The following is a 27,066-nucleotide window of genomic DNA, read 5'->3' as shown; positions in this document are numbered from 1 at the left end:
TCACTTGTCAAGAATGACTTGAGAAATGTGTGTTTAAAAAATACCAAAAGGAAATATGCCTCCTAGTGGCAAGATTAAGGACGATTATTTTTCTGCTTTTTCTATAATTTGTTAGTGCTGCCGATTCGATCCTGTATAGGGTTTCTAAGGAGCGGCTGGTGGGTTTGAACACCAACCTTGCGATTAGTCCAGTGCTTATCCTACACAGCACCATACTAGGATTCCTTTTGTATCATACTTTGCCCTTAACTTTTCCAAATTATATTATCAGTTGTTGTTAAGTGCAGTGGAGTCGGTTCCGACTCAGAGTGACATTGTACAGGGTTTCCGAGGCTGTAAATATTATCAGTAAAACATGTTAAAAAGCTATTAGACTCAGTACTGGGCTAATGCAGGGCAAGGGCCTTCTATTTGACTCTACAGACCTAGGACAGAGCAATGTCCAACCCAGTAGGGCCTTGTTTGTTCAGTCTGGACTCATTCTCTTGCCTCTCCCCCACTTTGCAGGAATCAGTTAAAGCACACTAAATGGCGACAAGAGCCAAGGAAGTCTTGTCTCCTCGAAGGCCAATGAAACACTTGAGGCACATACTTTTGGTCAAAATTAGTAAACTTTATTTAAACTTCAAAAAATAAAACAACACACAAAAGGCAGCGTTAGCTTTGTTTGTTCTGAGGATCCAATGTAATGATCCAATGCAGGAACTACCCCTAAGAAGTTAAAACACCCTTTACCACCAATCGAGCCACAGGCAAGGAAGGATCCTCAATGTGGGGACAGGCCTGGGGTGGAAGGGGTAGGGAAGAGAAACCACAAGTGGGCAAGTGGGTTCTGAGAAAGCACACTTAGAAAACAAGACAAAAAGCCCATCACACATGGAATCCACAACTTCAATGGGAACTGTCACAGGGCTTATGTACAAGAGGGCTAGGGTAGATACAGGTGGCGAGGGAAGCAAGAGGTCTGAGGAATCGGAGGCACCCTTCTCTCTAGCCAGCTGCTGCTGCTGGGACCTGCTCACCCTCAGTTCTCCTCATCACTGTCATCTGGGCTGATGGCCGGGCTGGTGAGGCTATAGGTAGGACTGGTGGGCGAGTAGCCAGGGGAAGTGGGAGAGTAGGTAGAGCCTTTGGGGGAAGTAGGGGAGTAGGTGGGGCTGGTGGGCGAGTACTTGGGGGAAGTGGGTGAGTAAGTGGGACTAGTAGGTGAATACTTAGGGGAAGTTGGGGTGTAAACAGGAGAGGTTGGTGAGTAAGTAGGTGATGTTGGCGAGTATTTTGGGGTGGTTGGTGAATAGGTAGGGCTGGTAGGAGAGTACTTGGGAGAGGTGGGCGAATATTTGGGACTGGTAGGCGAGTACTTGGGTGAGGTTGGGGTGTACTCTGGTGAGCTGGGGCTGTAAGAAGGACTGGTTGGGGTATACTTCGGTGAAGTGGGGCTGTAGCTTGGAGAACTTGGGCTATAGCTGGGAGAACTTGGGGTATAGGTTGGAGATTGTGGTGTGTATCGTGGACTTGAAGGAGAATAGCTGGGAGAGGTAGGGGAGTAGCTGGGCGAAGTTGGAGAGTAGCTTGGCGAGGTGGGGCTGTAATTAGGACTGGTTGGTGTGTAGTTGGGACTGGTGGGTGAGTAGCTGGGTGAGGTGGGGCTGTAGCTGGGTGATGTCGGGGTATAATTGGGACTGGTTGGAGAATAGTTAGGACTGGTGGGTGAGTAACTTGGGGAAGTCGGTGAGTAGCTTGGAGAAGTTGGCGAGTAGCTTGGAGAAGTTGGCGAGTAGCTGGGGGAGGTGGGCGAATAGCTGGGTGAAGTAGGTGAGTAACTGGGAGAGGTTGGGGAGTAGCTGGGAGAGGTTGGGGAGTAGCTAGGAGAGGTTGGGGAGTAGCTAGGTGATGTTGGGGAGTAGCTGGGAGAAGTGGGAGAGTAACTCGGAGAGGTCGGAGAATAACTCGGAGAGGTCGGAGAATAGCTAGGGGAGGTCGGTGAGTAGCTGGGGGAAGTTGGTGAATAACTAGGAGACGTGGGACTATAGTTAGGACTGGTTGGAGAATAGGATGGAGAAGTAGGGGAGTAGGACGGTGAAGTGGGGGAGTAAGAAGGGCTCTGGGGAGTATAGCCCCCTGGGGAGCGGGGCTCATAGGCAGGAGATGTTGGTGAGTAGCTGGGAGACATGGCACCACCTATGGGAAGAAAGCAGACATAGAAGTCAAGTGATGGGGAGACTCATGCACAAGGGTCAAGAAGGAAATGAATCTAGCCCCTGACAGATGGGGACAACTCACCTGGTGAGGGGATGTATGGGCTTGAGGGGCCTGGAGAGCCCGGGGAGCCTGGTGGGGGAGACCAGGCAGAAGAGTATCCTGGGCTGAAGCCACTGGCATCTGAAGCAGCACTAGGAGAGAAGCCAGCTGCCCCTGGGGTCATTCCGCTCCCTATAGAAAGAAACGGGTGAAAATCAGAGCTGGAGTCAAACCCAACTCCCCAGCACCCTTCCCCTAGGGCCACCCTTGCACAACCTCCACTGTCTCAACAGTGGATAATGTGAACAATACCACACCTCACCCATCCTTGGAGGTATAGGTGCCTAGAAGGCTCTCTTCCCTGGACCCAGTTACTCACCAACACTGGGGGACCAGGTGCCATAGGCTGGAGTGGCACCTGGGTTCCAAGGCGTCATGGCAGGAGAAATTCCTCCCATGGGACTGGGCGCTGAGCCAAAGAACATGCCGGTAGCTGCAAAGAGACATGCAATAATTTAAGAAGAAGAGCACTCAGGAACTTGCAACATTCCCCACCCACCCCCTGCCTCACCTCTTCCTCAGACCCAGCCAGATTATGTATAGCAAAGCTTCCATACTCACGTCCAGCAGCCCCCAGGCTTGGGATGTTGGTGGGTATCTCCATGCCATATTTGCATTTCTCTGCATCCAGCAGGAGGTCAAAGCAGCCAGTGCCAGCGGGGGCAAGCTGGCCGAGCATGATATTTTCAGAGACCCCTTTCATGGGGTCACTCTCCCCATGTGCAGCTGCTTCCATGAGTACATCCACCTGAAGGACCAGAGGCAAGGGGCAGCACCTTCAGAACCTCTACACACTAGGTCTCGGCTGTTGTGAAGAACCGCTTGTTCCCATTGCCCACTTGCACTTTAGTGGGTGCCCTCCTTCCCATCCTTCTTTCCCTTCACCCTGCTCAGAGGATCTGTCATTACCGTTTCCTCAAAGGAACATTTCATGAGCGGTCCAGTGTCCTGGCGGTTGACGCCATGCCGAGTGATGGCCATGAGGTGGCCACGGCAGGTCATGGTATCACACAGGAGAGCCAAGTGCCGGTAGTTGACGTAGGAGCCGTCAAAGGAGATGACATGATACAGCTCCCGTTCCAGGGCCTTCCGCACAGCCTCAATGCCCAGCACCTGGCATGGGGTGGGGTGGAAGAGGTCAGCACCTGATAACTCTGTTCTCTCAGCTCCTGACGCTACCCAGATTAGCAGGGAGTCAGGAGTCAGTGCATCCTAGATCCAAAGTAAACTTAGCCAGTTAAAAAAAAAACAAAACAAAACTGAGCAAGGAAATCCTATGCACTAAGCAACCATTATCCAGAAGCCAAAGGAGCGACCCCAGAGCCAGAGCACCCCAGGAAAGGAAGCCGAAACAACAGCTCCAGGCTCCAGCAGCTCACCGTGAAGATCTCCACGATGTCATTGGAGGTAGTGCGCACAGGGTCCACGTCCTTCTCGCTCAGCACCCTCATCAGGCTCACACCATCAGTCTCGAGGATCCACTCCTGTAGGGCCTTGAATTCTCCATCCTCAGTGATGATGATCTTCTTTTTGTTGTCCGTCTGAGGCAGGTGCATGTACACCTGAGGGGAGACAGCAAGCTCAGGCTGGGTGGAGAACGGAAGGGTGGAAGAAGCCAGAGGCTGCGAGGGTAGGGCTGACCTTGCTGATCTGCTCGATGCCCTGCAGGGTCATGTCCGTCAGCATGTTGGACTCGATGCAGCGCAGGAAGACATCATCATCCATCTTATCCACCACCTCTTCCTCCTGTGTCCAGGGCGGGGAATCAGGCTAGGCAGGATGCAGAGCTCTGTGCTCTTGAGTCCTCGTGTGTGTGTGAGCACTCTAACATCCAGCATTTTCCTATTCTGATTCTGGAACTTAACTGAGTCCACTTCCTGTTACTGACTTGACCTTACTCTCCTTTTAGTGGTTGTGTACTGTATTTCATCAAGATGGATAAAAAGTATTCTTACTTCCTGAAATTCAAGAGTTGGTTCACACCTGCTGAACCATCTTTTTCAGGAGCCCCAGGAGTGAACTCACTAGTCCAACATTTTTATGGGTCCTGTTACACCTGCTGTCACACCACCTTCCTTAGGACATAGCAGTCCCCATTGTCCAACCATCCCCCATTCTGAAATAAAATGGAACACCTGTATTTCTTCAGTCACTAATGTGATTTAATAGTTTTCTATGTTGGTGTATTAATTTATTCTTGAGTCCCACCTACCTCTTGCATCTTGTTTTCGTCACTGTTCATGATACGGATGCGGAGCACCAGCTTCTCTGCATTGTCATCATTAAAGATGCAATTCAAGTCATCGCCAAAGCCTGGGAGGGACACGTGCAAGCCATGAGGAAGATCACATCTAACAAGAGCACATCACTGTTTACACCCTCAGATCTCCCCTTACAAGGCTCATCTTTGGGCTCCTGCTCCTTCTTGTAGAACCCCTCAAGAAAGAAGGGGAAAGACTAAGTAAGAACAGAAAAGCACATGAGGGGAACTAGAGATATTTAAGACTTGGCAACAGAAACCTTGGAAAAAAGATGTCTTAAAGGAGCAGACCTAGTACATGAAAGGTGGCAAAGTGTCAGGGTGACTGATGGGCAGTGAACATGTCAGCGGAGACAGACCCAAGCAGAACCCTGAGCCGGGCCTGCCCTCCCAGACTCACCAGCATTAATCTTTTCCGCAATCTGCTCCATGGTCAGCTTTCGGTCTGTCATGTGCTTCCGGTCCAGCTCCACTCTCAACAGCCAGGGGGAGATCCGGGCCACATCAAAGTCCGGCATCTCGTAGTAGACATTCACCCACTCCTGGTCCTCTGCTACCACTGTGCTTTGGGGGTTGGGGTCATAGTAGATGGCTGTGTTGGCAGTCACCTTTCTCAATGTTGTATGTTCTAGGCGGCACAGAATGTCCTGGGAAAAATGAGGAGTCACAGCATAGGGATTTGGGTAACCCCAAAAGTCATGCCAATCCCACCAAAACCTTTTATTCAGAGTAAAGAGTTCATCTCCATTTCCTCCTGTCAAGCTCACTACCCCCAAGCCCTACCTTAGCTCTCTCAGCATCTCGAGCAGACTGGCCCAACAGGAAAACAGTAAGAGAGGGGGTCTTTGGCTTCTTGGAAATGTTGATGAGCTCCTTAAGTCGGGGCACACCTAGCGTCACATTCTTGGCAGATACACCAGCATAGTGGAACGTGTTCAGGGTCATCTGGGTGGCAGGTTCTCCTAGGGACTGTGCAGCTAGAGCTCCCACCATTTCCCCAGGATGGGCCTAAATAGTAAGGAAAGTTAACATCAGACAAAGCAAATAGCTCACACTGGTGTATCAAAGAAAGACACAATCTCTTATTCTTAAGTGACACGGGGCAGATGAGCTTGGGCTTAGAGCTCAATGTAAAGCACACCGTTTAGCTGTATACCTAGGTATCACCTACAATCCAAACTTCAAAAAGCATACTAAAAATAACAGGTTAAGTATTAATTTTACAGCAGTCTTTTAAATAAGAAGGCTCCTTAACACTACATTTTGTTTATCCATGCCACCAATTAATCTAACCACTGGTGGCATAGTGATTAAAGCACTCAGTTGCCAAACATAACATCAGTGGTTTGAACCCGACAGCTACTCCACAGGAGAAAGATGTGGCTGTCCGCTTCTGTAAAAAGCACAGCCTTGAAAACCCTATGTTCTGAAGGGTCAGTATGAGTCGGAGTTAATGCAATAGCAGTAATATTTTATTGTGGTTTTGGGAAAAGTTTACATAGCAAGTTAGGGTCCTATTTGACAATTTCCACACAAATTGATATATAAAATAAATATTAGTTACATTTTTCACATTGTCAGCATTCTGTTCGTGTTCTGGGGTGGTCCTGTTTCCCTGCCTCGCTTCAATGCATGTTTTTTTAATTGAGAGATAACCACGTACTATAAAATGTTTTGGTTTGATTGGGATCAAACATATTACTTAATTATATGCATTTATGTCATGTATGTCTATCTACGCCTTTAAAGTTTATTTTTATCACTGAATAATATTCTCTGGTATTGTGTATCTCTTCAGTAGATAGGCGTTTAGGTTGCTTCCACTGCTTGGCTATTATGAATAATAATTATTCTATGGAATATCTGTATTTTTGTAGGGACATGGTTTCTGTTATCTTGGGTATATTCTCCTAGGACTGAAAATGCTGGGTCATATAGTAGATCTAACTCAATGTTTAACATTCTGAGAAACTACCAGACTGCTTTCCAAAGCAGACACACCACTCCTATCAACTATCGGTTTCAACTAAGGTTCCAATTTCTCCACATTCTCAGCAACACTTGTTATTTATTGTCTCTTTTTTATTTTAGTCATTCTAATGGAATCCTGGTGTGGCTCTGTAAGATAAGCACACCGCAAGATCAGCAGTTCAAATCCACCAACCAACTGTTCCTTAGAAACTCTTTACAGTTTCGCTAAGAGTAGAAACAACACAATGAGTATGAAATAACATCATTCTGGGTTTTATTTGCCTTTCTCTGATGGCTACTGATGCTAAACATCTTTGCACATGCTTAATGGCCATTTGTAATTATCTTCTTTGGAGAAATGTCTATTCAAACTTTTTTTCCTTGTTGACCTCTAAGATATGTTGTTGTTTTTTTAAGATGGGTTCTTGATACATCTGGACACAAATCCCTTTACCAAATATATGAATTGCAAGTAGCTTCCCTTATTCGGTGTGTTGTTTTTTTACTTTCTTGATGGTATTCTTTGAAGCACAAAAACTTTAATTCACTGACAAAAGTCCAACGAATTTTTTTCTTTGGTTCTTATCTACTTTTAAAACCACTGCTTAATCCCAGTTATGGAAAACTGTTGTGTGTGGTGGTGGGATTTAGACTGTATTTTCTCCTATGAGCTTTACATAGTTTTAGCTTACACTCCCCCTTTTTTTTTTTTTTGTATATAGTGTAAGGTATAGATTCAGCTTGTTTTTTTTTTTTAGATACAGCACCATTTGGTGAAAAAATACTCATTCTCTATTGAATTGTGTTGGCACCCCTTGTCCAAACTCAAATGATCATAAGTGTGAGGGTTTATTTCTGATTTGATTAATTATTCTGAGAGTCTTGGTGTGGCAATAGGATAAGCACTGGATGGTTAAAGTTCAGTGGTTCAAACCCACTAGCCATTCCTTGAGAGCCCTATACTGGGTGGCTATGAGTCAGAACCAACTTGATGGCACTTAACAGCACCATTCCATTGATCTAAATGGCTCTCCTCATGCCACTGCCATATTGCCTTAATTACTATAGCTTTGTAGTAAGTTTTGAAATCAGGAAGAGCCAAAATACAGTAAGAGAAAAAGTCAAAGAACTCATACTTTCTGATTTCATTCTGATTAAATTTCAACAGCAAAGGTAGCTTGGATTTTGAATTTGTAGATCAATTTTGGGAGTATGGTGGTTGGTGGTTATGTGCCGTGGAGTTGGTTCTGACTCACAGTGACCCCGTACAGGGTTTCCAAGGCTGTAAATCTTTACGGGAGCAGAAAGCCTCATCTTTCTCCTGCAGAACAGCTGGTAGTTTCGAACTGCTGACCCTGAGGTTCGCAGCCCAATTCCTATCCTCTACGCTACCAGAGCTCCTTAATTTTGGGAGTATAGTCATCTTAATATTAAGCCTCACATTTCATTAACATGAAATGTTTTTCTATTTATTTAGGTCTTCTTTGTTTTTTCATTTTCCCTAATGAATTTTTATATTATTTAATTTATAAAACTGGATTAAAGTCAAATGGATTTAGAGACAAATCTATAATTATAATGCTTTTCTCTCCTTCCATTATCCCTAACATTCTTAAAGACAGCAATAACAAATTCTAATATCTGTAAATCTCATCCCTACTTATTCCAATTTCCTACCTTCATCTAAATTAGAACTCTGCACAGTTTAAACATTTCATGAAAATAAAGACCAAGAATCCTATTTCAAATCCCAGCGATGACAATTATTACCTGTATGACTATCATACAATTAAAGTCACACAATCTCTCCAAGCCTCAGGTTTGCCTTTGCAACACTCCCCTAAGAGGACTGACACACGGTTACTAGGATAATGAGGTATATAAATCATTAAGCACAGGTTGGCACAGAGAAATCTTTCAGTGAATGAGAGCAATTAGCAGGTGGTTGTAGGCAGATGTGGGCTTCTAGGAGTCCACAAAACTCACAGGTAAAAGGAAAAAAACAAGGATCTAGTGAAAACACAACACTCACAATGGCTTGGTTGAACTTGGACTCAATCTCTCCAAGCAGCCAGTCGAAGGCCTCTCCACTGAGCCGAAACTCTTCAGCCATGCGGCGGGAACAGAGTGTGGACCGTAGGTGGATATTGAAGAGCAATGTGGCGTTCTCCTGAGCTTGCCGGCTTAGGGGGTCATCCCCATTTACAATCACTAGCTTCTTGCTCAGTTCCTTGACGCCTAAGGGCCAAATGTGGGGGAAGAGATTGTTACACAAGGGCCTAACAGGCTCCTGTACTCAGGCCTGGCCTGGAGCCCACCTAAGCAGGTACTCACCCTCTACCACCTTGATTGGGTGCAGGTCAGAAGGCAGGCGAGGGTTGATGTGAAAGATTTTCTGAGCATTCCAGATCATGCGCAGCAGGTTACAGGGAAGGACAACCTGAGAGAGAAGGAAATGGAAGATCACAAGGTAGGAAAAGCCACCAGTGGTAGCATTCTCTGATCCAGCAATCTCTGCCCACACACACCTTGCTATCACCAGTTGGGAAGATGACCCTGAGCACTTCCCGATCCTCACGCATTCGTTCAAATTCCCGTTCCAGCTCGTTCTGTATGTGAGCGTTGCTCAGCACATCCTTAACCAGATCTTCCTGCAGAGTGCGCCGCAGAGCCCGTTCATTAGTATAATCAAAGCGGAACCTGCAGGTGGGAGGGATAGGGTCAGGGTTGCTTTATGGCCTGATCCCCTCCAAATAACAATGTGAGGCTTCCAAAGTTGCAGACCCGTGGGGCTTCAGGGGCAAAAATCCTGGGCAAAGAAATAGAAGATAAAGGCCTAAAGGCTGCCAAAGGGCCTGAACATGTGCCCACCTCCAGGGATGTTTTCTGCTATCGCTGGGTACAAAGCAGGGATGCACCTCATCTGTATGCTCCATCCCACCCCATGTCCCACTTTACAGTTGCTTGCAGAGGTGGGCAAAGTGCTTTAAAAAAACAAGACCATCTCTCCAGTCAGAGGAGGAAGAGTGACTACCCTAACAACTTAGGCCCTGAGTCCCCCAAGACCAGAAAACTACCCCCTGCCCCTCCTGCTCACTTCTTCTCAAAAGCCTTGTTAGAAGGCTTAAGGGTAGCCAGGTTCTGGAACTCCACACTCTCGCCTGCCAGGCCGTCCTCCCCATAGCGAAGCTGCACCACTTGGTTGATGGAGTTCCTCACAGTTGCATCATACTTCACCATCACCGACTCCATGGATTTGATCAACCGCCGCTGGATGTATCCTGGGGGTACATCACAAGTCAAGAGACTCAAGCCAAATAAAATGCCTAAGTCCAAAGACCTCTCTTTATCTTGGAACCCTTGGTGGTCAGTCTGAATCTTGACCCCCTTATCCCCAGAAGAGCCAGCTCTCCTCTGAGGGCTCATAGTGCCCCCTACCTAAGGACTTTATATGAAAGCATGAGAACCCAGTAGAGTCCCCCAGAAACCACCTCCCAAATGATAGACCCAGAGCACAACCCTAGCATTATGGGATGTTATTTAGCAATTAGAACAAGCCTAATGTGCCAAACTGCAAAGCCATTTGAACTGCAAAGTCGGCAGTTGAAGCTCACCAGCTGCTCCTAGGAAACCCTATACAGGGTCACTATGGGTCAGAACCGACTTGACAGCACTTCACAACAACCACCACCTAACTGAGCTCTTTCTATAGGTCAGAAAGGGCTAACGTATCTCTCAGCCTTTACGCTTAGACATTCACCCTCCCTCAAGGATTCTCAACCTGTGGTACCCAGGGAAGGTACTAGCTCATGGCAGGGCCTGAATCTAAAGAACTCACCAGTCTCAGCAGTCTTGACAGCAGTGTCAATGAGCCCCTCACGACCTCCCATGGCATGGAAGAAAAACTCTGTAGGTGTCAGGCCGGCCAGATAAGAGTTTTCCACAAAGCCACGGCTCTCAGGCCCATAGTCATCCTTGATGAAGTGAGGCAGAGTCCGGTGCTTAAACCCAAACGGAATCCGCTTGCCCTCCACATTCTGCTGCCCGACGACAGCAATGACCTGGGGCACAGAAGAGATACACTGGATCTAACTCACTTTTCCTTACAAATAAGAGTCCCCAATATCTTCCCTGATTAACCTCACCCAATACACGCTGGCCTTCCTCCTTCCACTCTACACTGTGACCCAGCATCTGAAAAGACAAGGTTCCCTACCTGGGAGATGTTGATCTTGGAACCTTTAGCCCCAGACACCACCATAGACTTGAAATTGTTGTATTCAGACAGAGATTTCTGGGCAGAGGAACCAGTCTTGTCTCGAGCATCATTGAGAATGCGGTTGACCTGATTCTCAAACGTCTGACGTAGTGTGTTCCCTGGAGTTGGCTCTAGCTCGTTATTATGAGCTTTTTCAATCACCTGGGTGGGTATAAGAGGAGGCAGAGCTCTCAGAAGACATCAGCTCCTGTCCTGTTTCCCTTCCCTCAGACACACTCACACCTCCTTTGCTCTTCATGACATTAAGTTCAAATCCTCAGTGCCTTTTATTTAGTCTTTGCCCAGCCTTCTCACCTCTATCACATCCTGTTTGGCTTTCTTAATAGTGTTCTGAATGTCCTGGTAAGTCTTAGAATCAGCAATGGAGTCCCCAATGCCAATGGTATGACCTAGAAGTAAGGAAAAGCATCAGTAACACCGCCTGTGGACTTCTAAGAAATGGAATGGAATTGTAGCGCAAAGAGTAGCTGGAGGAACACCAGATCCAAGAGGGAAAATGAAAAGGATGGAGGAAAGCAGTAAGAAGTGGAAGACACAGGCTATGGAGAGAGCTTGGTAGAACTCTGACACTTACCCTCGATAAGGAGCCAGTTGTTAATGACAGTTTGAATGTTGGAGTAGAAAAGGCGCGTGATGTCATGACCCATCTCAAGGTAGGATATGTGGACCAGAGAGCCAGCTGACGTGCCCAAAGACTTCTTACACAAGATGCCCATGATCAGTTCCCCATTTTCCACCACCACCTAAAAATAAAGCACATACTCAGGACCCCTGTTCTGGCTCCCATGTCCAAATTCTATCTCCATCTATATAGATGTCAGCCTCTACCTTGGTGTCCCCTGGAGAAATGTGCTTGTAAGGGCCACTGTCCTCATCATCAGGGTGTGTACTATGGGTACGGATGCAATTGATGTGGCCTGGGATGATGAGGGAGAAGATCTGTTTGCCTGTCCACAGGGGTCTAGGCTTGAGGATGGCTGGCTGTGGAACCTTCCCATCCCAAGTAGACAGGAACATCAGGAGGTTCATCACTTCACCCTGGGAGAAGAAGAGGGAGAAAGGTGGGAGTCAAGAGCAGCTCTCATGCCTCAGAGTGTCAGGGGTGGCCAGATTCTGTAGATAAAGAGTCACCAGGAAGAGTGTTTTCCAAACTTTAAACATTCTTTGAAACAGCGAGTTGTTGTTTTTTAATATGCATGAATTACTTTCATAATTAGAAATCAAATAAATGATGGTACAAATACCTACCTATATAAAATTTTAACATCTTTTCTTTTTCCTTTCACCTTTACAAATACCAAGAAACTTAAGGCAGGATCATGGCAGACAGTGCAAAACATCATTGCTCTTCCTCCCTGTCTTTTTCCTCATCATTCAGGGACCCCAATGCCCACCCACCAATTCTCAGCTCCAAAGTCACATACCCGCTCCAGGAAAACATCTCTCTTGGTGAATTTGCGCACTGCTGTGAGCGTGTCCTGCACAATGCCCATGACTGGGCGATTGCTCTGGGGGGTAACGATCATGCGCGGCACCATGGCAAGCTCCTGGATCTCTGCTCTTGTCTCCAGGGACTGTGGCAGATGCAGATTCATCTCATCTCCATCAAAGTCTGCATTGTATGGAGTTGTCACACTGCAGTGCAAGAGAAAGTCAAGTCGGGAACATTTTGGAAATGAACTTAGGAGGAAGCCCCACCCCAGCCTGCTGACTCCCAAATGCTTCCCTCAGTCGTCGGACTGACCTAAGATTCAAGCGAAATGTAGACCAAGGAAGGATGCGAACCCTGTGCCCCATCATAGACATTTTATGCAAAGTTGGTTGCCGGTTGAAGATAACAATGTCCCCATCGCACATGTGCCGTTCCACCTACAGAGGTGAGGGATGAAAAAGGACTCAGTACAATAGGTATGGTATGAATGAAATGACAATGGATCTAAAATTCTTTGCAGAATGAAATGTAGACTGCTGTGGTGTTCTTTCACTTGAAACACTAATCAAACACATCTTTCGGGCTAGGCTCTGATCTAGATACCAAGTTACCAGAGATGAGTAAAATGTAGAATCTATCGATCTCAAGGAACTTAGAGGAGTCAACATGAAGACTTCTGCTCAGTCCTCCTTTCCTGACATATAGTAGCCCTTCACATACTTCTGTTAGGAGCTCTGGTAGCATAGTGGTTATGAATCGGGCAGCTAATCTCAAGGTCAGCAGTTCAAAACTATCAGTAGTTCCAAAGGAGAAAGATGAGATTCTCTGCTCCCATAAAGATTTACAGCCTCAGAAACCCTATGAAGGATCACTATGAGTCGGAACTGACTCCACAGTACATGACCACCATCACCACCACCCACATACTTCTCTGGGGTTTAAGTGACACCTAGCCTGAATGTCAATGACAAACAGCTACCTGTTTAAAGAGCAGCCCTTAAAACAGAGAGTAAGCAAGCCTGGTTCCTCATGAACAGGAAAGCCTCAGATGATCCCGCAGCCTATGCCCGTTCAAAGAGCTTCCTGCTACGTACCTTATAACCAGTCTGCAGGTGAAGGTCACTGGGCTTAGGGTGAAAACGCAGGTCAATGCGATCACCATTGTCTCGGATGATGTACTTGGCTCCTGGGTACTGGCTGTTCCCTCTGCGTACTAGTTCCTGAAGTCTAAGAAGGAAAAAATACAATGCTTCTTCATAATTCCTTGCTGTCCTCCTCACCCAAGTCAAAGTGGAACTCCGACTTTCTAAATTTCAGCCTACCCCTTTTCACCAGAGCCCATGCCCCAAGGCGGGGAGAGCAGCACCTCTCTGAAACCTCACCACTGTGGTCATGTCTCCCTGGCCAATCCAAGACAGGGCTTCTGAACTGAGGCGCACCTGTCAATGTTGAAAGGTGTGACAATCTCCGCAAAGGTCATGTTGGCGGCAATGGAGCGGGGCACGCCAACCTGGTCAATGGAGAGGTTGGGGTCGGGGGTGATGACTGTGCGGGCCGAGAAGTCGACACGCTTGCCCATCAGGTTCCCTCGCACCCGGCCTTCTTTGCCCTTTAACCGTTGCTTCAGGGACTTGAGGGGGCGCCCAGACTTCTGCATAGCCTGTGAGGAAGCGGGGGCCCCAGCAGTCAGCACTAGCCTCTCATTCGGCACCCACCCTGGCTCTGACCCCTTCCTCTCAGGCATATGGGTAGCTGGGGAATGTGCACTCACACGGGGCAAGCCAGGCAGCTCGTTGTCCACCATGGTGGCCACATGGAACTGCAAGAGTTTCACGTCCTCTGCAATGACATGAGCAGCAGCACCGTTCTGCTCATTTCGCCGAAGCTGATTGTTGATCTTCACAATGTCGGCCAGTTTGTGAGTCAGGTCGTCCTGAGGTAAGATAACCATTATCACAATTACAACCACTCATCAAGGAGCTCTGGTAGCGTAGTGGATTACGAGCTGAACTGCTAACCACAAGGTCAGCAGTTCAAATCTACCAGCTGCTCCGCTGGCGAAACATGAGGCTTTCTCCTCCCTTAAAGATTTACAGTATCGGAAACCCTACACAGGGTACCTATGAGTCTGAACTGACGCCATGGCACATTACCACCACCACAACTGTGCCAGGCTAAACCCTCACTGCCATCCTCATACCACCCTGGGACTTGATCTTATAGATAAGGAGGCATTTTGTGACTGTCAACCATGTTAAGGACTTCTTTGCAGGTCCTATGATTTGACTGATGAGTGACAGGGTAATTCCAAGTACAGATCTGTATTCTGCTCCACTATAGAGCCCTGGACACTCTGTCCCACACCCAGACACTACCTCCCCCCTAGAGATCTAGCCACCCAGCTGAGGCTGACCTGGTTTCGGGCCGAGCCCTGCATGACAACAGCAGGCCGCACAGACAGTGGGGGCACTGGCAACACAGTGACGATCATCCATTCAGGCCTCGCATAACGGGGCTCCATGCCAAGAACAAAACACTCCTCATCGGAGATGCGCTTGAAGATCTCATGCACCCGCTCAGGGCTCAGGAGGATCTTCTTTTCCTGAGAGTCCTCATTGACGTGCTTCCATTCTGCGTATAACTCCAGGCCTGAGCGCCGGATCCGGGGCTGGTACCGCCCACAACCACCATGACCCTTCCAAAGAGAGAGAGGAGCCAAAGTATGAGAACCATACCCCTGTCCTACACCCTCTCACCTCCACCATCCCACCAGGCTAGCCCCTCAATGACTCTAGCTCCTGTTTCTTCTGCCACTTCCTTCCATCTGATCCCTTCCCTTTCCCAGTAGTCTCTGCCAGTCCATCACCTTTTCTTTGGTCAGATCTTCATCACCCTCAGGCTGCTCCACACCAAACTTGTTGTCCATCTCCTCTCCACCCTCACAGATGTTTTTGCCCTTGCAAAGGTCATAGACGTGTGTGAGACGCTTCTTGGGCTGTCCTTTGGACTTAGCCAGGATGTCCTTGATCTTTGGATTGTTCTGGAGACAGAGCAGAGAAGGTCAGTTGGGCTTGTTACTTTCCATCAAGCAGCCCCTCTCCCCAGGTCAGACCCCTCAACCACTCACAGAGTCCACGAGCAGTTTGGAGCAGAAGAAGCAGACGCAGCGCAAGACTTTCATGGTCTTCACCAGGAAGCCCACATGGAAGACAGGCTTGGCCAACTCAATGTGGCCAAAATGGCCAGGGCACTCCGTCATGTTTCCTGTGGAAGCACACAACTAACATTTTCTCTCCTAGCTCTCATTTACCTCAGAGACCAAGTCTTTAGGGTGCCTACCCTTAGCCCTGGCTTTCTCCAAGAACGAACTCTTTCTCCCCACTCAGAATTCTACTCCAGCCCGCAACACTCACCTGCACATGTTTGGCAGCGACCAGTCCGCTCAATCACTCCCTGCCTTGGATCCATCAGTCCTCCAAGCTTGGGGCGGCCTCCCTCAGTTGTCTCTGGGTATTTGATACCACCCTCTGTCACAGACATTCGCTTCTGTGGGGAAAAACAAAAAACACACAACAACTAAATAGATTTCCTAGTTTCCTATACTAAAGTTTGAGAGAACTCCAAAATACTTTGAGAAGAACTAGCCAAGGTCAGCCTGGGTTGGGATAACTGGGAATGACTGTCATTTGGGAAAACGTCAAAGACAAATATGACACACATCAACAGCTCATTCTGATCCTTGAATGGGAGAGGAATATTCAAAATACGTGCAGTAGACCCTGGGCACCATTCAAATACATCTAAGATTTGAACCCCAAACAGCCTTTCAGTTGAGTTCTAGGTAATTCATATGCATAGGATTTACCACAAAGAAAAATACATGGTGTTTCAAGGGGGAAAATAATAAAACAATGCTTTGTTTCTTCCCTACTAAAGCTGAATCATTACACTCTGAGTTCCCAGCTGGAAGCTAGGTGCACCTGCCCCCTTGGAATGACAGCCTAGGTTATCCTGCCTTCAGACTCATCCAGCTCCTAAGGAGAAATCAGGCACTTGCAAATGTAGTCTTGTCTCTTTACCACCTTCTCAAAGGGTTCTGATCTGACTGAACTCTTCCATGTTAAGAAGAGCTATGCTAAGATAAGCGAGCTGGGCATGAAGAGGACAGGTGCACGAGAATTCTCTGGGCAGAGGTAGACCAAAGTGCCTCAAGCCGAGCCTGTGGCTGGAATCCTGAGGACGGTGGACCCAGTATTCATGGAGTCAACTCAATGAAGGAAAGGAAGACAGAATTCAGGAGTCCACAGGAGTTGGGAGATTTCTACCCTGGGCTACAGGTTGGTTACTGTGACCTTTGGTATCCTTTTACACTGAAAATCAAGGATTTTTAAATTGCCTAGGCTTTGATCCACTAAACTCCCAGGAGGAACTTAAGAGGAATTTAGCTTTTATTTTAGCACTGGTACCAGGTTAGACACCAATTACACTTAAGTATCTTATATATTTAAATTGGGTTAATGCACCAGACTGCAGAGTCAGTTTGAACTGCAAGGTCTGCGATTCAAGCTCACCAGCGGCTTCTTGGAAAACCTATAAGGGTTGGTCTAGGTCAGAACCAACTCAACAGCACTAACAAAAACAAAAATAATCTTAACCACTGGAGTACTGGCATGGTGCTGTAGGGTAAGCACTAGACTACTAACCATAAGGTCAGTAGCTCAAACTTACCAGTTGCTCCTTTGTTGCTGTTGTTAAGTACCGTGGAGTCGGTTCCGACTCATAGCGACCCTAAACAGGGTTTCCGAGGCTGCAAATCTACGGGAGCAGAACACCTCATCTTTCTCCTGCAGAATGGCTGGTAGTTTTGAACTGCCGACCTTGAGGTTAGCAGCCCAATTCGTAACCACTACACCACTACCAGAGCTCCTTGGAAACCCTATGTAGGGTCACTATGAATCAGAACTGACTCGATGGCACTAAACAGCAACACTCTTATTCACTAACTTCACAGAAATTACTTTTTTAAAAAAAAGAAAGAAACCTGACACTGCATAACGCTGGCTTGTCAAAGTCTTAATCATAAGGAGTGTTGGCAGTTGAGGCCAACCCTTCCAGGTGCCAACATATACACTCATCCCCCTCTACCAGACTGCAACACACACCATGACTTACACTCTAGAATTAAAGCACAAGGTGGCGATGTGGATTAGGCATTGAGTGGCTAACTGCAAGGTTAACAATTCAAACCAACCAGCTGCTCCTCAGGTGAAAGACTGAGGTTGTCTGATCCTGTAAAGATTTAACCTCTAGAAACTCTATATAGGGTCAAATTTGACTAGATGGCAATGGGTTTTTGGGACTTAGTGCCAAGCAGTACAGGCTGATTTTCACTCTTACCTTCTTAACTAACTTACAAAGTAAGCATAACTGTCTCCATTTTGCATATTAGAATATTGATTGACTGGCTCAAAGTCATGCAACTATAAGCATGTGGTAGAGCAGATTTAAACCTGTTTTTGTTGGCTTCCCCTGTACAGTCTTTTCATTACATCATGCTGGAAAAAAGCACAAGTGAGTTCAAATCAGCTTTCTTCCTAAATATACATCTTCTTCCATTACCACTGTTTATCACTGAAGCTGAAGCCACTCCAGAGAGGCTGATTAGCTTCACTCCAGCAAACCTTCAACCTGTCTGCCCTTACCTTGTTGGCCCTTTGCTGCACGTGACAAACTAGAGATAAGACACTTCATTTCTATGAAAGCGCTCCCTCTGCTTCCATACCATGCTATCTTCTAAGTCTCCTTCCCAGGCTCCTCTGCCTTGGTTTGCTCCTGCTGTTCCCTTGGGTTTGAGGTGGTCCATTTCTCTTTAAATCCAATATGCTGCCCTATAATTTTCATACATACTGATGACTCTCAAGTGTCTACCTCTAGGCCTCTTCTTTCTTTTGTGGAGTGTGGGGAAGGGCTGAAGTAGGGTGGAGTAAGGAGTTAAAGTTAGGGTTAAGACTATAGCTAGGTCTAGGCTAGCCCCAGGGATCATTTAGTGACAGGGTTATGGTTAGGACTAGGGCTAGTGCTAGGATTAGGGGTTACACTAGGACTAGGAGTAAGGCTAGGTTTAGCTTTAGGGCTATATAGTTAGAATTATTTTTACTTACTTTCTTGAAATCCACTTGATAACCACTTTATTTAGAAGTTTCATTGCTACAATAGTCTGTCTTTTTATTTTGTTTTTAGTTGTTACTGTTGCTGTACACTGGTATCTCTGGTTCACAATTTTTAATCTTGTAAATTTGTTTTACTTTGAGTTTTTCTACATCTGGGTTGAGTTTGGGTGCTATTAATCAGGTGTGTTAATCTTAGGTTGTCATCTGCTGTTGTTGGTTTTCTGTTCAAAGAACTCCAGTTAGCATTTTTGGTAAGGTTGGTCTTGTTTTTATAAATTCTTTAATTTCTATTTACCTAAAAATGTCCTAATTTCACCATCATATGTGAAGGACTACTTTGCTGGGTATATAATTTTGGTTGCTAGTTTTTGTTTTCAGCGTTTTATATATATGTCATCCCACTGTCTTGCAGTTTCTGCTGAAAAAGTCCTCACCTTTCATCTGCACTTTGGATTCACATGCTTAGCTATCTGCTGAGCCAGATAACTCAAATTCAACATGTCTAAAAGTAAATCCTCTTTTTCCACAAAAACCTCTGCTTTTTCTTATGTCCTCATCTCACAAGATGACACTCAAGTCAGAAATCTATGTCGTGGTTGTTAAAGGCCATTGAGTTGGTTCTGACTCAGAGCAACTCTGTACAGGGTTGCTGAGGAGCAGCTAGTGGGTATGAACTGCTGACCATGAAGTTAGCAATCCAATGTTTATCCTACAGCACACCACACCACACCAGAACTCCTACGTTGTTGTTGTTGTTAAGTGCCATTGAGTCCATTTCTGACCCATAGCGATCCTGTATAGCGTTTTCAAGGAGCCAGCTTGTGAGCTTGAACCACCGATCTTGCAGCTCAAACAACTTTGCAGTCTGACGCGTTTGCCCACAGCGTCACACCAGGACTCCAAGACTCCTATACTCAGCATAAAACAGTTGAAAGATAGGCGCTTTGGAGTCGGAAACCACTCTTTTGGAAGAGTACAGGCTGTTTATCAGTTATGAACTATGGAAGCATCAAGGACTGAATTAGCTGGCTTAAGCTCAGGCCATAATAGGCAATCAATAAATGACAGCTATTATTATTGCTCCTCAAAAACTCTATACAGGGTCATTATGGGTTGGAATCGACTCGGCAGCACTTAAAAACAACATTATTATCCAATCATTCACTAAGTTCAGGTTTATTTATTTTTTGAATCTTGGCCCTCCTTCCCCCATCCCTTTAAACACCACTGCTTACAAGTGGGGCTGCTAATCTCATAGTGAGCAGTTTGAAACTACCAGCAGTTCTGCAGGAGAAGAAAGATAAGGCTTTCTGTTTCCGTAAAGATTTATAGCCTTGGAAATCCTATACAGGGTCCTTATGAGTTTGAACGGACTCCATGGCACAAAACCACCACCACCCTCATTCAGACAGTAAGACAAGTGTCTCATAGTTCCATCAGTTTTTCCCTCTTCAATCCATCCACACCAAAGGACAGTATGTAAAGAGAGATCATTCATACCTTCTCTTGTCCTCAGAATGGTATCGAAACTCAGCAAAACTGCTAACAATTAAGTGTTAAGACATTCTGACCTTCATTTCTTCAATGCTCCAAAACTGCCCTACATCCCCTGGGACTCAGCACAACATGTGGGGCTGTCTCTGCTTGGAATTCCTTTCCCACTGGACAAAGCTATTTCACAACTAACTCGGCTCAAACATTCTTCCTCTAGGAAGTCTTCCCAGGGACTCCACATTTTTCCCATGTAGACCAGGTCTTCGCCTCTGTTTTTCCACAGCTCCTTCTCTCTAGGAAAGATCTGTCTCCCTCATATCCATGAGTTCCTCCTGGGCAGACAACACCCTCCTCAGCTTGGATCCCTCATGCCTGCCTGACATACAGCAGGCTACCAACAAATGCTTACTAACTTAAACTAGCTACTTAAGGCTTTCCACTGCAAGGAGGTGCCTTAAGAACTCAGAAAAAACAGAGTTGGTTGCCTGCCCTTTAACAGTTAAAACTCTTTATCCGCCCCCTCTGCTCAGAGTCCACACTCGCCAAGCCAACCACCCTTCTAACTACTAGCTCTTTCTCCAAGCATTCTGAGACTGTGAAGCAGAGTGTCTTGGGCAACAGACATGAATGCTCTGGTGATGGGAATAACTATCTACTATCCTTCCATCATAAATTCTACCTACTTTCATCCCCAACCCTTCAACCAAACACTGGTTCTTCATTGCCTACAGAATAAAGATTACATTCCTGAGGACTGGTAGGTTGTGAGCTGGGTTCTTGCTCAGGAACTGCCCTGCTCTAACTATGTGACCTAAGCTTACAGAACATGAGGCCTGTCTCTAGTTGATTCTCAATAAATATTCATTCTCTCTGCTTTTAGCAAAATATTCAAGGTCCTTGCAACTCAGCAACAGCACACTTTTAGAGCTTTATATGTTTCCATATTTTCCCACCCGCCACATTATGCTCCACCTACAAAACGCATCCTTTGGCGTATACTTTCTAAAGATCTAGCTCAGAAGTTGTTGTTGTTAAGTGCTGTGGAGTCGGTTGCAACTCACAGCGACCCTGTAGAGGGTTTCCAAGGAGTGGCTGGTGAGTTTGAACTGCCAACCTTACAGTTCTGTGCGCATATGTTATCTCCTTATAAAATCTTCTCTAACTCTTCCTAACTCCATAACCCAGCAAGGCTCTCAGCCCACTTTAATTAACAGTTTATACATTTGTCTCTCCATGGTATTGCAATCCTTGAAGGCATGGATCATGCTTTATTTCTCTTTATAGTCTCAATGCCTAGCACAGCATGCAGCACATGGAACCAAAAAAAAAAAAGTTGGCATGGAGTTGATTCCGACTCATGACAATCCCCTGTGAGTCAGAGTAGACCTATGACACACACAGGGTTTCAGAGGCTAATTTTTCAAAAGTAGATAGCCAGGCCTTTCTTCTAAGTTGCCTGTGAGCAGACTTGAACCTCCAACTTTTGTTTAGTACACAAGTGCTTTACTCTTTGTGCCACCCTGGGATTCAGTAAATATTTGCTGTATGTATAGCAATCCCTCACTAAATTATAAGTAATGTGAAGACAGGGATAATTTGATTTACCAATGTAGGCTATACTACACCTAACGCAGTATTGTTGTTGTTGTGTGCCATGGAGTCAGTTCTGACTCTTAGCGACCCTCTACAGGGTTTCTGAGGCTGTACATCTTTACAGCAGCAGAATGCCTCATCTTTCTCCCGCGGAACGGCTGGTAGTTTTGAACTGCTGACCGATCCGTAATCACTATGCTACAGAGCTCCTTGTAGACACAGTCAATAAATGTTTTTAATGAATTAGAATCAACTCCTTTAAAAAGTCATCAAGTACCTCACTCTCCCTGACTCTGTACAAGCCAGCAACATCTAAACCTATCTTATAACAACAAACACAGGAACTCTTATCTGGCACCGAATTCTAAGAGTCCTCTGTACCTACAGTGTACCCTTCTCCAATGCATTTGGAGAACATTCCAAACTTAAATACCACCTGTGCATAAAAAGGCCCCTATCCATCTATCCCCTAATTCAAAGTGGAACGCAGATGACCCTTAAAGTTTTGGGAACACTCTTCCATATGTTTTCGAAATGCAAATATGTTGTAATTTTACATAAATCAGGTTTCATTCTGCATGTTTTAGTAATTTCTTCATTTAATTCAGAGACTACCAAAGTTAACCAGGTCACACAGTATCCTTCACCTACTGCCACTAAGGGGATTTAAACTCATACAGTACAAAGTAAACTGTCCCATAGAGTTCCAGGGTATAAGATAAGTATAGGACCGTGTACTGCAAGGTCACCAGTTCAAACCCACCCCAGCCACTCCATAAGAGAAAGATGAGATTTTCTACTCCTGTAAACATTATAGCCTCAGAAACCCTATACACGGTCACTAAGAGTTGGAATCAACTTCATGGCAGTGAGAATCTTTTTGGAAGGAGATGGTCACATATTTTCCTCATACAGTTGCTGGTAAGTTTGAACCTCTAACCTTTGGGTCAGCAGCTGCATGCTTAATTAACCACTGAACCACTGGGGCTACCTCCAATGCCTTTAGTGTCTCTGTAACTTTCAAAGTACCTGCTATGCCAAAAAAATACCTAAAACATCTACTTAACACGTAGACAGCTCCAATCAACTTAATATGCAATTAATTATATCCTAACAACTTAGTAGCGTTTGAAACATAATACACATAAACTAAAAGAAAAAAATATTTTTCTTTCTCAAATTACTTATTAATATCACTTGTTAGGCATTGCAAACCTTCTCAAATCTTTTATCTTGGAACTAAACTGGATAGCATCCTCCTTATTTCCTGTTTCACACTGATTTTTGCCAGGTACTTAGCAACTATTAGCTTCACGAATAGAGCTCCTGGTATGGTGCTGTAGGGTAAGTGTTGCATTGCTAACCACAAGGTCAGTGGTTCAAACTCACCAGCTGCTCCTCAGAAACCCTGTACAAGGTGGCTATGAGTCGGAACTGACTCAACAGTACTTAACAATAATCATATAGTAAAGAGCACTTGATGTTAACAACAACAAGAAGTTACACTAAAACATGACGTCAATCAAAAATGCTTTAGCACCATCTAATGGAGGAGAATACTGAAAGTGCCATGGGCTGCCAAAAGAACCAACAGATCTGTTTTGGAAAAAGTGCAGCCAGAGTGCTCCTTTGAGGCCAAGATGGCCAAACTTCGTCTCTCATACTTTGGACATATTGTCAGGAGGGACCAGTCGCTGGAGAAGGATATCATGTTTGGTAAGGTGGGGGGTCAGAGAAAAAGAGGAAGACCCCCAACGAGATGGACTGGCTAAGTGGCAGCATAGATTGACTTAAGTGTGGCAACAATAGTGAGGTTGGCCCAGGACCGGGAAGTGTTTCGTTTTGCTGTGCATAAGGTCGCTATGAGTAGGTACTGACTCGATGGCACCTAACAACAACAGAGTCCTAGTGTGGCACTGTGGGTTAATGCGCCAGACTGCAAAGCCATTTGAATTGCAGGATCGACAGTTCAAACTCACCAGCTGCTCCTCAAAAACCCTATACAGGGTCACTATGGGTCAGAATCGACTCTATAGCACTTAACAACAATGCTGAAACTGCACTCCTTCACCTCCTAGTTCCCAGAACTTTGACAAATGTAATTATTCTTTCAACAATTAAAATATGTCACTGTACCACTGTAAATCAGTTGCGCTGCCTGTGATGGCTCAGCAGTTTGGAAACAGTGGAAGATCTTGCTCTATTGTAAGAATGCTGTTGCTATGTGTTATCCAGTTGGCTTTAACTCACAGTGACCTCTATAGGGTTTCTGAGGTTGCAAATCTTTATGGGAGCAGAAAGTATCTTTATCTCAAGGAATGGCTGGTGGGTTTGACCTGTGCTGACCTTGGGGTTAGCAGCCCAGGGCTTAAATTACAGCTCCATTGGGGCTCCTTATTTCAAGAACAGGCCAAGTTATTCAAAGGGGCCCTATTTATAAATATTCATGTTGTTTATAGTTATCATTTTCAAGCACTAAGCACTATCCCAATAAAGAAATCCTGGTGTGGTGTAGTAGGGTAATCACTGGACTACTACATGCAAGGTTGGCAGTTCAAGCCTACTAGTCGCTCCTCAGAAATCCTATATAGGATCACTATGAATCTAAACCAACTTGACAGCACTGAACAACACTGCAATAAAAAAATCTTTATATATTTTTGTGTGGTCCAATTATCTCATTCACTCATTTCTTCAATTCATTTTTCGTCTATGCCAGGCATCACTGAAAGTGCCACCAAGAGAACAGAGTAATAATACAGACAAGATCCTTCATGAAATTTACACTTGAGGGAACAAGAAGCAGATAAAACTTATTTCGGGTAATGGTAGTTTATAAAGAAAAATAAGACAAAAATATGGGGACTCTTGGCAATCTCAGACTAGCATTGTGCTCCATATGGTTTTTAATAGCTGATTTATCAAAAGTAGATCTCCAGGCCTTTCTTTTGAGGCACCTCTGAGTGAACTAAAACCATCACCCTTTCTCTTAGCAGCTGATTACTTTAACTTTTTGCACCATCAAGAGACTCAAAGTAGAGTGCTATATTAAATTAGATGTTCAGGAAAATGTTCCTAAGGATACGATACTTAAACAGAGGACACGATACTTAAACAGGGATTTGGAGGTCTGGGCAATGTTGTTCCAAGTAGTAGGAAGGTGAGTAATAAAGTCCTTGAGGCATAAATAAGCTTGTAGTATTGGAGGAACTAGCAGGTCAGTATGATTAAAGAAAAGCAAAGAGAAGAATGGCAAGCAAAGACCTGATCATGCAGGGCCTTGTGGATCATAGTAAGGATTGTTCTATATATAAGGGATTGGGGAGCCTTTGGAGAAGACTCCCTTCTGCATGGAAGGGATATGATGAAAAGATCCTTCTAGTTTTCTCCAAACTATAGGATCTATAGTTAGTACAGTAGTCCAGGGTGGTTGAAATGAGGATGGTCAAAAATGGCTAGATTTCATATATACATTGAAAGGCAGAACTGATAGACTTGCAGATGGACTCCTTGGCAATTGTGAGAAAACGAATTAAATAAAGGTTTAATTTAAAGAATTAAATTTCTGGGCCTAAGCAACCAGATGAATGGAGTCATTTACTGAACAAGGCAAGAGTGGAGAAGGACCATGACTGAGAGAATAAACGAAGAGTTTTTAATAAATCGTTGAACACGATATGTTGGGTTCAAAATAAATGCAACAGTAAGGACCGTTAAAACTGCCAGACTGTCCTCCACTTATCACTTATCACTCATCACTTATCAAGACATGGTTAGGTTCCAAATCCTAGGCTGTGTGAAAACTGGCATGATGCAAAAATGGAGAATGACCACATCGTATCACAAAATAGTGAGACTCATAGTCCAGACATATTGACACATAACTTACAGCCAAAGGTACTGCACCTTAGTGTTAGTTACTGCCTGACATTTGTTAACTAGTAAAGTAGATATCTTAACTATTTCAAAAATGTGAAATCTCAGATGAAATTCAATAAATGAGGAATAGGCATATCCATTTATCCTACCAACAATGTATAAACATGCTTATATCCCAATATTTTTTCCAAGGGAGAAAAATCAGACAAGGGGGAAAAATTACATCTTAATTTAAATTTCATAGATTGGCAAGTTGATCATTTTTATTGGCCATTTTTATTACTTTTGTGAACTGCCTATTGTTATTTTTTTCACTTCTCTAGTAAATATGTGCTTTTCTTACTGGTTTATAAGTGATCCTTATAGATGAAAAAATGTAACTCTGAATGTAGCATTGCAAATATTGTCTTGCAATCTTTTTTAGCTTTAGCCATGGCATCTTTGATAAACAAAAGTGGCTCTTATTTTTATGTAGTGAAATCTGCTTTGTTCTTCTTTGAATGTAAAATGCTTATGTGTTGTATATAACAGGCACTCAATACAATTTACTTGTAATTCATTACTTAAGATTTCTGCCCCAAAACTCTCTACATTTTTCTAGCGCCTTTATGGGTTTGTTTTTTAGATCTAAACCTTAACTCCTGTGGCACAGTGTGAGATCAGGATGTTCTAACTCCTGACACAAATCTCACAGCTGAGCTTTCTTGCTCAGCAAAATTGGCGATGAACTTCATTTAGCTTCACAAAAACGGATTCCAAGTCATCAGCTCATTTATTTATTCACGTTTATTGTGTTTCCTCGACCCCTTCCTAGAGAAGGGAGGGTCCTTGCCAGCCCTGTATCCTCACTGTGGGTTGTTAAGAGAGCTCAATTAATATTTGTAGAAAGGAGACAGAAAAAAATCTGGGGTGCTCAAATACCATGTATAGAGAGGAAAAAAAGAAAAACCTAAAGCTAGTCTTCCTATCCAAACTTACACAGCCTCCCTAAGATTCCTCATTCACTCCCTCCAGCCCCTAGTACAAGTTTCCTCGAAGACGCTCTGGGGCCAAGTCCCCATCTGGGACACAGCGCTAAGCATGTCTTTGGTGTTGCTACCACAAGGCAGCAAAAAGCCCCAAGTTTCCGCAGCTACCACCCAGCCCCGCCCGCGAGAGCGAGAGGGCGGAGGAGTGGGAGGGCAGAGCTGCTTACCAGTTCATCCGGACTGAGGACTCCGAACTGCACTCTCTTGATGGTGCGCAGCGGGCATGCGCTGTCCCCAGAGGGGGCGCCTCCCCCGTGCATCGCGAAGGAAGGCAGGCGCGCTGCGCAGGCGCAAACCTCCCTACAAAAAGCCTGCGCCGCCTCCGCCTAGGTGCTCAGACCCCGTTGGGGCGGCCACCGAGAAGGACCTCCCGAATTGGGAGGAAAAAGCCGCTGGAAGAGGGAAGAGTGGGGGAGGGACGAAGGCGGGGAAATGAAAAGGAGCGAAAGGAGCTCTTCTCCGCCTTTCCGGAGATTTTTCGTCTCCCACAAAAGAAAAAAAAAAAAGAGGAGGGGGAGGAGAAGGTTCTCGGGGGAAGGAAAAAGAAAAAAGGTAACAAATAAATAAGTAACCGGGCTCCTGAACGGCAGAAGTTACGGCAGTTTGTCGCGCCCCCTTCGGGAGCCGCCTTCTTCTCCAACCGTCCCGGCCGCGCTCTC

General features: G+C 45.3%; 1 protein-coding gene across 1 annotated transcript; it reads right to left on the bottom strand.

Annotated features, from left to right (window-relative positions):
- Positions 1-590: 590 nt before the first annotated feature.
- On the bottom strand, positions 591-27,066 carry POLR2A (polymerase (RNA) II (DNA directed) polypeptide A, 220kDa). The gene is made up of 29 exons (XM_006863373.1): positions 26,575-27,066; positions 15,657-15,789; positions 15,371-15,507; positions 15,110-15,283; positions 14,657-14,938; positions 14,015-14,176; positions 13,683-13,903; positions 13,338-13,470; positions 12,556-12,680; positions 12,236-12,446; positions 11,640-11,849; positions 11,386-11,554; positions 11,106-11,200; positions 10,749-10,952; positions 10,371-10,593; positions 9,630-9,813; positions 9,061-9,232; positions 8,867-8,972; positions 8,565-8,770; positions 5,345-5,569; positions 4,962-5,208; positions 4,514-4,614; positions 3,943-4,047; positions 3,681-3,863; positions 3,211-3,414; positions 2,863-3,049; positions 2,621-2,734; positions 2,284-2,433; positions 591-2,181 (listed from the first exon to the last, which is right to left on the bottom strand). Exons 1-29 carry the CDS (start codon positions 26,665-26,667, stop codon positions 1,025-1,027), a joined length of 5,913 nt encoding a protein of 1,970 aa, XP_006863435.1. The 5' UTR covers positions 26,668-27,066; the 3' UTR covers positions 591-1,024.

Source organism: Chrysochloris asiatica, unplaced genomic scaffold (genome assembly GCF_000296735.1).
Source record: "Chrysochloris asiatica unplaced genomic scaffold, ChrAsi1.0 scaffold00054, whole genome shotgun sequence".
Lineage (NCBI taxonomy): Eukaryota > Metazoa > Chordata > Mammalia > Afrosoricida > Chrysochloridae > Chrysochloris > Chrysochloris asiatica.
Note: the sequence above shows the minus strand (reverse complement) of the source record. Positions and strands in the feature narration are given on the sequence as shown.

Coding starts and splice junctions, on each gene's coding strand:
- POLR2A (XM_006863373.1), bottom strand. CDS start 26,667: ATGCACGGGGGAGGCGCCCCCTCTGGGGACAGCGCATGCCCGCTGCGC. Junction 15,284..15,370: donor CCAAACTGCTCGTGGACTCT/GTGAGTGGTTGA, acceptor CTCTGTCTCCAG/AACAATCCAAAGATCAAGGA. Junction 10,594..10,748: donor CCAAGATCAACATCTCCCAG/GTAGGGAACCTT, acceptor TCTGTGCCCCAG/GTCATTGCTGTCGTCGGGCA.